Source organism: Armigeres subalbatus, chromosome 1 (assembly GCF_024139115.2).
Source record: "Armigeres subalbatus isolate Guangzhou_Male chromosome 1, GZ_Asu_2, whole genome shotgun sequence".
NCBI lineage: Eukaryota > Metazoa > Arthropoda > Insecta > Diptera > Culicidae > Armigeres > Armigeres subalbatus.
In genome coordinates this window covers 165,272,374-165,284,284 of record NC_085139.1, presented here as the reverse complement: position 1 = coordinate 165,284,284, position 11,911 = coordinate 165,272,374, and the positions used below count along the sequence as shown (strand labels likewise).

Below are 11,911 nucleotides of genomic sequence, written 5' to 3'. Positions count from 1 at the left end.
GAGTCGTTTGCATTTTTTTGAAGGTGGGTAATAATGTATCAAACACTTAAGAATCAGTCATCTAGCGATTTTAACAACTAAAACTTTATTTGTTATGTACCGTAGTTTTTAGGATCTGATTAAACATAATATCCCCTACAAATACATCTTACCTGTAACAGTTTTTCTATGTGCGCGAAATAAAGTGGCTCTGTTATCTGGTTGTCTCCTATGATGGAACAACCAACATACAAAGCTTACGATTTCGACGTTTAAATGTTCGTTTTAAGAAATTTGGGTAGACTTACCGAAAATTCATATCGTGAGGCACATATGACCTGACGATCGCTTTGGGTGACTGTCATCGTATTGTAAGAGATTCTACTGTATTTCGAAATTGAATCACTCTGATTTTGTCCACATACCGTTTTAGAATCCCCTCTGCCCCGTTGTCAATTGATCATATATATTTAGAAAATTTGTATTGACCGTCATTTGAATAATTCAATACTAAATTTTCAAAACGACTAATTTGCTTTTGTAAACAAAGATTCAAACCTCGATTTTTTTCAACGTTTGAAGCTTTGTTTACAAAAGCAGATTAGTTCTTTTGAAAAACATTGAAAACATTCGCTGTATGTATACTTAAAAAACTGTTTTCGTGATGGACAGAGCCTTTTTATAAAATTCCCTTTTCAACTAATTCGCCCCTACCCAAAAGCACGCCATAATCCCTCAAAAACCAGACTATAAAAAAATGATTGCAAAATTTTGCTAGTACGAAGTCTTTTATTGAAATAATATTTTCTGATGCTTACACCACATTCCACTATCGCGATAATTTACTAAACCACTAGACTTGTTACTGTTCTTATTGCCATACTATAAAATACATTCTGCACTAAATTAATATCACCTTGCGAGAACTTACTATTCCAGGTTAAACAATCGATTTTTGGACGTTTCGTTTTTTTGTTAAAATTACATAATAACATTTTTCCTCAATGGACGTGGAATTCTCATTCTCATGCTACGCATCAGCGTACTCAACGATATCGTCTATTTTAACGGTAATATCACTGCCACCCGAGTGCTCCGAGTGGTCTGAACTGGACGTCGACGAGCCGGTGTCGGACTCCACCGTTGGCTCACGCCGGAGGGCAGGTTTTGGCGGGGGCACTTTTTTCGCGGGCAGTGTATATTCGGGAATTTCCCTGCTGCTCGTTGGTGATCGGTCCATGTACCGGAGCGGCTCTGGAACGGGTATGGCATTTGGGGGAGTGGTACTTGTGCTACCAGCACTGTTGCCACCATTCGAGTTGAGGATATCCGGTAAATTGCGCGACGGTCCCGGTTGCTGTTGCATCATGGTATCGCCAATATTGTTTCCTATGGCGTACGGAGTTATTAGCGTTCGGGTGTTATCTGGGAAAGAGAAAAAGGAAACCATTACGAACAACTAAATTCTTGCTAATTCTTATATCCCTTGAGCCCTTGGAACTTGAAAGATCAGTTATTCAGTGGATGAACCCTAGTGCGATGTTATTTCGGTCCCAACTGATTAGACAGCAAGTCAGTTTATAATTAGAACTATACGTAATTAAGACAAAGTGAATTGCGGAATGCGATAAGAAACTTACCTTTAGCAACAATTTGCACCGGTTCCGAGTAGTGTGAATCATTCAAATCCATCGGCGCAGAGTATTCGTTGATGAGTAGCGGCTGTGCAGCACTGGTCAACTCGGCATATATGTGATCGGGTGCACCCGCTCCCTGAATAATGGTTGTACCATCCTGTGGGGCTGTCGGTTCAGCGTAGACAGTTTCGTGTGGGGTAGGACTAGTGCTCGGGGCGAGATGACGATACAGAATATCGGTAAATGCCACAAAATCGTCACCACTGTTCTCGCATTCATTCAGTAGTCGAACGATTTCTCCGATGGTCAGCACTTTCTCAGTCTCGGTAAAATTACCATCCAGAAGTTTCTTCGTATGGATAAAAATGGCTTCATACATTTCCGGTGGTTGTTTCTCTTTGATAGTCTCCAATGTTTGGTGTATTATCTTCTTATCGTCCTTAGAAAATGCTTTGGATGGCTTATGTGTCATGGTGAAGGAGGCGTTGGATATTACGTCGCCGGAGTTGTCGGTTTGTCTCCGACTGCACACTTTGCAGAAAACAACGGACAGAATTATGATCACCAGCAAAGCGATAACAGCAATCCCGATAAGAATGTATTGAATATAATCGTTATACTGGAGTGATTCAATTTCATCCGGACTGACAAAATGTGGTTCCACCTTTTTCTCTTTTTGACTGCGCGAACAGTCTATGGTTCGGGTTGTTTCATCACAGACCTGTTGCATATAAACTTTCACATTGAATGTGGTGGCATTGAAGCAGTATCTCAACGCTTCATCTATTCTACAGTAGCTCTCCCTCAGCAGCTTATCGTAATCTTGGAAGTACAGCTCCTGCAACCAGTGTTCATCGCAGTTGCACAGCTTGTTGAACGATATTTCACTCAGGGAGCATTCCTTGTGCTGGAAGAAGCTGAAACTGCGGATGGCAGGGATCGTCACAGAATTCCCGTGGAACTTGCACACCTCTGGAGACGATGTCCTCTCCAGGGTGAAGTAGTTGAACTCTCCGAACGAGTTATTCAGGAACTGCACACTGGTCCATCCTTGCTTCTGGAAGAACCAATTTTTGCCCGTCATTTTGATCACGTTGTTCACAACTTTGCTCGAAATTCCCGTGAACTTGATGGCTTCGGCTGCAATTTCGTCGATACTAGAATAGTAAGACATGTTTGTTATATTAAATATATATTCAAGGTTTTATTGTAATCATGTGTAGCATTGACTATTTCAAAAGCCTTTGATTATTTACTCACACATTATTTTGCATGTTAAAAATCATCATTCCGCTGTCGCCAATGAAATTTTTTTCGATCCTCTTGATTTTGCAGTTGTTCATGGTGAAATATCTACAAAGAAGCTGGTACGATAGAATAAATCCATTAATATATTTCAATGAATCCCTGTCTCGTATAGCGATGTGTTTGGCATTTGCATGCATTACCTTCTCGGTGATCGCCTCCGACTTCAGTACGTCTATCCGGCAATTTTCGAATATCAATGAGTCTATTTTATTCACATCGAACGCTTTGGTTGAGATCTCTTCGATGGTGCTGTTGATGAACTGTATCTGCCGGAATGATGCCCTCAGCTCGAACAGTGTTTTGATTGCACTGTTGACGATGTCGATCTGTTTGAAATAAACGACTCAGATTACAATGATTGAAAACGATTTAAATTATTTTGCGCATGATTTACCTTTGTTGCAATCGAATTTCTGAAGGCATCTTCCTGTATTCGAATGTCTCGTACGCCATTGAAAAGTATTTCGCTCTCCGGAACGGAAAAAGCTTCAGGCATGATTATCACCTCCTTAGAACTCGTAACATTCAACATGAATTCCTCTGTTTAATAAGACACCATTGATGAAACAAATCTTATTTCTCATTAAAATATAACTTACGACAAAACGTATGTTTGTGAAACACCACCGTGTGAATGTTGTACACTTCCAGCTCCGGATAGGTGCCATTGTTGCGGCAGAACGCACCATCCAGAAACTCTATATGCTCGCGGCCATCGTTCCCAGCAAAGTTACCCTTGATGAGCACTCGGTTCAGTAAGCTGTTTTCGAACTGTTCGGTTTGGATCAGCAAGCGAGCGTGGCGCTGCACGAGTCGCAGGTTGAGACTTTTTGCCTCTTTAGGAATGTGATATTGTCCGAATAGTTTCAGCTGGAATGACAAGAAATATGTACCATTAATGTTCATTATAAGTTTTTTGTAACTGTTATAACGCCTTTTTGTCGGGCCCACGTTGGGCGCCAGTGTAACAGTTTTATATATACAAAACAATGTGCGAACATATGATGGCCAGAAGATTTAATCCCAATACTAAAGAATGCACATGTTGATCACTAATGAGACTTTATCTCAAAATGCGAGTCAACATGTTCGTCTAATCCTTAACCAAACTAAACTAATAACGGCAGCAACTACTGCCCGAAACGATCTTCACGCCGCCACCTGTGCTTTGGCCAAATGGTTTCAGTCCAACTCTTAGCTTTCCCACTCCTTGATCCTCATAATCAATTTCTATTATTTCCTCAATTTCTACAATTTGTTGCAATCAAACTATATAATCGGAGAAATAATGCCTAACGAACTACTAACTCAAACAAGAAGAAGAAATTTTATATGCATTTGTGGGTCATTTAGTTGAGCGCCACTGTAACAAGCCCTTTTTGTAAGGACTCACGTTGGGCGCCAGTGTAACACTTTTTCATACAAACATAAAGATAAACAATCAACATTTGTTGCATAACAAATTAAAATAATGAACGTTCTCTCATGCCCATTATGGGATATGACGAGGTTTCATATGAGATTTGAGTACATCAGCCAAATCCCGCAAATATATTTTTATAGCGTATTGCGCATTTTGTCTACAGCAATAAGTTTGCTGTATTCATAGCTGACCCTTTATGTAGCATTCTTATCCTATTTGGGCACCTCGAATCAATTAGTACCATGATGAATCACTACTAATCATTTTATTGCCTACTTTCAGGCTTTCTTCCTGAAACCAGATACAGAATCAACAAGAGCAATTATCTGTGAAATCGAAGGTCGATTTATTTTTGTATTTTTTATTTCTCTGAAATTTTGCATATGCATTCTTTGTGATCAAAACCCAGATTAATCCACCTAGCGGTGATGGAGCCTTTCTCGTGTGATATAAAAATAGTATTTTGCTTATAACTTTAGAGCCCATAGTCCAATCTGGCCAATTTTCAATAGGAAACAATGGGACAGGATTCTCTGTCGAATGCAATTTGTTGCGAGAAAATCGGTCAAGGATAAGGTGGAAGAAGTTCTTGTTCGAAACCTTTGTAATGGTATTGCTTTTTTTTTATTCATTTCTTTATTTGGTAGGCACTCTGTGTTTCTTAACCGCTACTGTGCCGTCATCTACTGTGGTATTCTGCTGTACAGAATCCACACAGAATCTATTTTTAGACATTCGTTGTTGTTATCATTGCCGGGTCCATCTCATCGTGAGTCCATTGTGTCCTTTTTGTCCGTATCGTGTATCCAATTGCTCGTTGCATTGTTCGGTTGCCGCTTATCCGGGTACGTTGGAGGTATGCCTCCGAGAAGAACAATTTGTCAGTCGTCATCGGGCAGCCGTGTCGGTGAGACGCGCACCCCAAAACGCCACCGTTTGGGCTGCACCTCAGGCGACTGACAAGGGCTTGGTGGGGGGGCTGGGAATCGAACCCATGACCGTCCGCTTATAAGGTGAACGTGTAGCCAACTACGCTACGGGACCCCTTTAATAATGGTATCGCTCGACATCATGAAATTCTTTAAAATGTTTTGACGTATGACTACATCTCTGTTTTTGACATGTACATGTGGGTATATTCCAGTATTCGGAAAAAAAGAGATTGCCACAAAAAAGTATACGTTTTGGAAGCTAATAATCGATCCGCTGAGAAAGGATTTCCACGATTTTGCCATTAATCGATTGCAAATTTACCAAACATCACATTTAAAATCTTATCTTATAATATTTAACAGTAAACGATTCTCTATTGTGTTCTATTCTCAAATACTATTTGCCATTTGACAATCAGTCAATTATCGAATAATTTCACTCCCCTCTATCAGTTTCCAATGATCCATTCGATTCTTCGAAAAATCACAATTTAATAACGAATATATCACATTTGATTAACGAATATTTCAACACTAAGAAAATCAACAAACAGCTGATCTTTCAAGAGTTTGCAATTTTAATACGTTATAAAGTCATAAAGAGCTAGTTATTTCGACTAGAAGATTAATATGATATGTAGGCTATGTTGTAAATTTGAGGTTGAGTACATTTTTGAAGTACCGCTTTGTACTTGAATCTACGTAGTCATACGACTACAGTTCGAACAGCTGATCAAAGAGATGCAGGTTGTTACGAAGATCTTGACATATAGGTTGTTACGAAGATCTTGAAATATTTTTTGCGCCAAATTCGCGCGACATGAATACCATTCCACGACAAAACCGCGCGACCTGAAACTAAATTGTAAGCAAATATACGTGAAATATCAAGTTATTTAGTTACTACAATTTACTGAACTGTTTGTTAAGGATATTACTGATTTTAAACTTCAACTTTACACATGTCTGTACCAAATTAAAAATAGAACTAACAAAACTCAACAACCTTTCTAGATTGTCTTTTTTACAACTAGAAGTACTGAGGCCAAGTCATCAAGAACTAAGCAGCCAATATTTCAATCAGCATCGTTTTTTTATGAGATGATGGTTTTGACATGTATTGTTCCGTTTTTGTCAGTGGAATTTTTGTTGATCAAACTTTTGTTTATTTATTTATTACCAGACCATGGTCGGAGTGACCTGTGCTGCACATAAAAGTCTTCTCCATTCAGCTTGGTCCATGGATACACGTCGCCATCATCGCAGTCTGCGGAGGGTCCGCAAATCGTCCTCCACCTAATCGATCCACCTTGCTCGCTGTGCACCTCGTCTTCTGGTTCCCGTCGGATCATTGTCGAGAACCATTTTCACAGGATTAATGTCCGACATTCTGGCTACGTGCCCAGCCCACCGCAGTATTCCGATTTTCGCGGTGTGAACGATGGATGGTTCTCCCAACAGCTTATGCAACTCATGATTCATTCGCCTCCTCCACGTACCGCCCCCCATCTGCACCCCACCATAGATGGTACGCAGCACTTTCCTTTCGAAAACTCCCAGTGCACGTTGGTCCTCCACGAGCATCGTCTAGGTTTTGTGCCCGTAGAGAACTACCGGTCTAATAAGCGTATTGTAGATAGTCAGTTTGGTACGGCGGCAAACTTTATTCGATCGGAGCGTTTTGCGAAGTCCAAAGTACGTACGATTTCTTGCCATGGTGCTTCTCCGAATTTTTCTGCTGGTTTCGTTATCGTAGGTTACCAGTGAGTCCAAGTACACGAATTCTTACACCACCTCGATTTCGTCACCGCCAATACAAGCTCGTGGTGGGTGGCTTACATTGTCCTCTCTTGATCCTCTTCCTATCATGTACTTCGTCTTCGACGTGTTGATGACTAGTCCAATCCGTTTAGCTTCGCTTTTCAGTCTTATGTAGGCTTCCTCCATCTTCTCAAAGTAACGTGCTATAATAACAATGTCGTCGGCGAAACCAAATAACTGGACGGACTTCGCGAAAATCGTACTACTCGTGTCAATCCCTGCCCTTCGTATTACTCCCTCCAGAGCGATGTTAAATAGCAGACACGAAAGACCATCACCTTGCCGTAACCCTCTGCATATTTCGAAGGGACTCGAGAATGTCCCTGAAACTCGAACTACGCAAATCACCCGATCCATCGTAGCCTTGATCAACCTTATCAGTTTATCCGGAAATCCGTTCCGTACATTAGCTGCCATAGCTAGTCCTGACCGATTGTATCATAAGCGGCTTTGAAGTCGATAAATAGATGATGTGTGGGCACGTTGTACTCGCGGCATTTCTGCAATACCTGACGTACGGCGAACAACTGATCTGTGGTAGAGCGTTCGCCTATAAATCCCGCCTGGTAGTGCCCCACGAACTCTCTTGCAATTGGTATTAGTCGGCGGCATACAATTTGGGAGAGTACCTTGTAGGTGGCGTTCAGCAATGTTATTGCGTTCGCCCTTTTTGTAGATGGGACACACGACACCTTCCATACACTCCTGTGGCAGAACCACATTCACCCAAACCTAGGTAATTACCCAGTGCAGCGCTCTAGCCAGTGCCTCACCACCGTGTTTAAACAGCTCTCCTGGTAGTTGGAGATTCGGAGCCGGAAGTCGTATGTCCTGCGCGCGTGTTCTTAGGTTCATTACCATACCGCCACCTGAGGAGGTTAACTCAGTTAGGGTTTTGGTTTTAGCGACCCACTAAAAACAAAACCCTAACGCCAGTCCGTATCCTCCGGCCCGCAATTAAGCAATACATCAGGGGAGGACTATTGAGAACGCTCATGCCTATGCTAACGCACTCGACATTATAGCGCAACATCGACATCAAGGGAGAGGTAACCTCACCACCCGTCGATCGCAAGCTATGATAGTAACCCATCGGTCTGTATCATAAACTCGCGTAGGAGACGAGCACCCCCACAATAAACGCCACGCGTGAACCGCAATGACCTCTATATCTACATACGAAGGTCCCCGCAGCCGATGACAAGCAGCATGGCGGCATTAAACATCGAATCGCGGGCATGCAAACATCACATGCTCTGCTGATTCTACCTCACCTACACATTCCGGGTATTCCGCAGAATCTGCAAACCCGAACCTATGCAGGAACTTTTTAAAGCAGCCATGTTCAGACAACACCTGTGATAGGTGGAAGTTGACTTGACCATGCTTCCTACTAATTCAATTCGATACCTCCGGAATCAGTCTGTGGGTCCAACGACCTTTGACTGCAGTGTCCATTTGCCATTTGAGCAACAAAGCTGCTCTCTTGACTCGTCGCACTTGCACCGAGTCCCTGTCGTTGAAGCACTCCACATCTTCCTCCAGAAGTATGTCTATCGGCATCATCCCAACAATGACGCACACCGCCTTATAAGATATGGTGCGGTATGCGCTTGCAACCCGCAGACACATCAGCCGGTGTACCCTTATTTATTTTTTAACATTGCACCCGGCCTCTGCTTTGAACCACAAGCAATGCAGGGAATCAGCTATAGCTGCCCAGCTAGTGTTATTAAATGCATTTTTTAAATCTAGTGTAATCAATGCACAGTACCTAATACCTCTCCTATTCAAACCACGCGCTATCTTAGGCATTTCCGTTACCGTTTCCTGCTTCGATGGTAGAACGGCCTTTACGGAACCCATACTGGTTGCTTGATAAGCCACCAGCACACTCCGTATAGTCCGTCAATCTATTCAGGATCACCCTCTCTGACAACTTACCAGTTGTTTAGAGTAGGCAATAAATTGGTCTGTATGCCGAAGGCTCTCCCGGGGATACCCAGGGTCGTACGGTGTGGCGGGCCAGTCCGATGAGTCATGATTCGGGAACAAATCTTAAACGATCCTGGCTAACATCTCCGGGGATTTCTCAGGAGGTGTGCTGTTGGTCCTAGTCAGTCTTGTAAAATGTCTTCTGCATGTCATTTGACGAATTTGTCCATAACTTTTTTCAGGAGTTAAATTCACTTCATAATTTTAGTTGTACTCATAACGCTTGAGTAGAGCTATGTTTTTGTCAAAGGGTTTATTGCTCTTAATAAGGTACACTGGGGGAAGTGGAAAAAGGGGGTAAGTATAAAATTCGACTCGAAAAATTGGAACTGTACATACTTTACAGTTTTTACCACACCATAAAATTGTGCAAGAATATACTTTGATGCCCACACTAATACTACAGTCGCCTCTCCACATCTCGATATTGAAGGGATAATCGAGATAGGGAGAGATCGAGCAATGGAGGGAAAATTTAAATGTGTACTGGATCTAAAAAAAATCGTTGCTATGAAAAACGACATCGAAACAAATGTCATTTCTTGTTGTTGATGTGTTTGTTATTGTCCAAAGATTGTCTAGTAGCCCAAAAAATTGAACATATCGACATAAGGAGTGTGAATCCAGAACAAAATATGATCAGAACACATCGAGATAGAGAGATATTGAGATAGGGAGGTTATCGAGATGTAGAATGCCCAAATATATGTAGATTGAAGGGACCAGGAAAACCATCGTCATATGGAGAGATATCGAGATATAGAACATCGAGATGTAGAGAGTCGACTGTATATTAAAATTGGTATAATACATACACTAACACGGTTTACGCTTGAACTGTCAATTTTATAATCAATTATTATTTGCACACATTGTCCCTTTTTCCAGTGAATTTGATTCACAGGTAACCATTACAATACAATTGAACTAATCACATTCAATTTGTAGTGGTTTGTACCATGAAAACAAATAATTTAAAGATTTTACACTTACCCCTGGTATCAAACACTGCGGGGGAAGTGGAAAATGTTTTGATCACGCACATTTTTCCTTCCCTCTAGGGTTTATTTTGATAGCTGTGAATCTTAATGTGTTCCTTCTTTGTTATCATTGTGATTTCAGTGGTAATTTTACTAATATACATAATAAAACGCCTGATTAATGCACCTATCGATATGAATGCTTTTCACATATTTTACACATGAAAAAAATGTATGAGAAAGAAAAAAAATAGCACCGGTAGGTGAATACATTCCATAATTCACATTAATTTATATTTACAGGGGTTAGACAAAAAGGTTGAGATAGGCAAAATTTTGTCGAAGTTCAAATCAGCATAACTTTGCCTAGAATGATCCGATTTCGATAAAACCGGGACCTTCGGACGCGGAAACTCTTCTAGTATACTGTCCCCATGCAAAACCTCATATTGGACCTTGGCCACCGGAGATGTTCCGGGTTTTCCGAGAGTATGTTAAAAATGCATTTTTTCTTCTGCTTGTCGTTTTATCTGACGTATACTGCCATCATGTTTTACACTCTTCCTGGAAACTAGAACTACCCTAGTAGCACACATATACCACATAGGTTACTGCAACTCATATGTGCCCGGATTAAGTCACAATCAAGTTGCCGCAACCAATTTTGTCTGACTTGTGCTGCTCGGGTAATATGCTGACCAATGCTGGCTGCAGATCGAAAATTCGTTTGGTATACGCAAAGATATGGCCATTTTCGTAAAATCTGTTCGGAATTGGCATATGGCCCTGAACAAATGCCACTTTCGCAGAACACCCGGGACCTGTTACAAATTGGCCAGAGAGTTTTACAGTCACCATAATGTATCTTTAATAAAGATCCTATATTAATCGACATGGTAAAACATGAATTTTGACACCCATATACGCATAGTTCCAGACGGTGCCATAAACGGTCACTCCTGGAAGGCCCTTGGAACCTGCTATAAAGGTGGCCGTGGACACTATCATTCTGGAAATGTTTCTGTAATTATCGTCTTGCAAAGCCATGAAGATAGATACCCAGATTTGCATTATTCCGATCTGTTATCATTTCATCATGTTCCCGGAACCGTTTTTACGGAAATGGCCATATCTCTGCGTAGTTTTGATGGATTCTCGATCTACAGCCACCATTGGCCGGCATATTAGTTCTAGTTTTTGGAGAGAGCATAAAACATGACGAAAGTAAACGTCACATAAAATGACAAGCAGTGAAAAAAATGCATCTTGAACATACCTTCGAAAAACTCGGAACATCTACGGTGGCCAAGGACCTATCTTAGGTTTTGTAGAGGTACAGTAGACTAGAGAAGTGTCCGGTTCTGATGGTCCTGATTTTATCAAAATCGGATCATTCTACGCAAAGTTATGATGATTTGAATTTCGACATAATTTTACCTATCTCAACCTTTTTGTCTAACCCCTGTATAGCCGTTGAATGCAATTTTTTGTGCGAACAAATTGGTTAAGGACAAGTGCTCTAAAATAGGAGATAATTTTGTACGTGTTTTGCGCACACACATACATACAAACACGCACACACAGACATCACTTCAATTCGTTAAACTAAGCTGATTAGTTTATAACCCTGTAAGTCCCATTTTTCCTATAAAAAGTTCATCTTTGGGCCAAACCTACAGATTTTACGTACACTTAATGTTCGAGAAGGCAAAACCAGCCCTCCACTAGCTATTACGAGAATTCCTTCGGGACCTATGCCGTTAAGCCAATGAAATTATTCTACAAAAGATACTAGATACTAGAAGAGCAATTACCGTTTTTATTTTAGTTATATTT

General features: G+C 41.1%; 2 protein-coding genes across 2 annotated transcripts in view; one reads left to right on the top strand and one right to left on the bottom strand.

Moving 5' to 3' along the window:
- Positions 1-11,911, top strand: part of LOC134205483 (E3 ubiquitin-protein ligase highwire-like) — a 269,802-nt gene that overhangs the window by 69,366 nt on the left and 188,525 nt on the right. The window lies entirely within an intron of this gene.
- The window catches only part of LOC134205484 (uncharacterized), a 54,519-nt gene continuing 43,356 nt past the window's right edge, over positions 749-11,911 (bottom strand). The window contains exons 3-8 of the mRNA XM_062680762.1: positions 3,524-3,794; positions 3,319-3,464; positions 3,065-3,250; positions 2,877-2,980; positions 1,620-2,773; positions 749-1,404 (exon numbers count right to left, since the gene is read on the bottom strand). Coding sequence (XP_062536746.1) covers positions 1,010-1,404; positions 1,620-2,773; positions 2,877-2,980; positions 3,065-3,250; positions 3,319-3,464; positions 3,524-3,794 — 2,256 coding nt within the window. The 3' untranslated portion in view covers positions 749-1,009. The remainder of the gene's footprint in view (positions 1,405-1,619; positions 2,774-2,876; positions 2,981-3,064; positions 3,251-3,318; positions 3,465-3,523; positions 3,795-11,911) is intronic.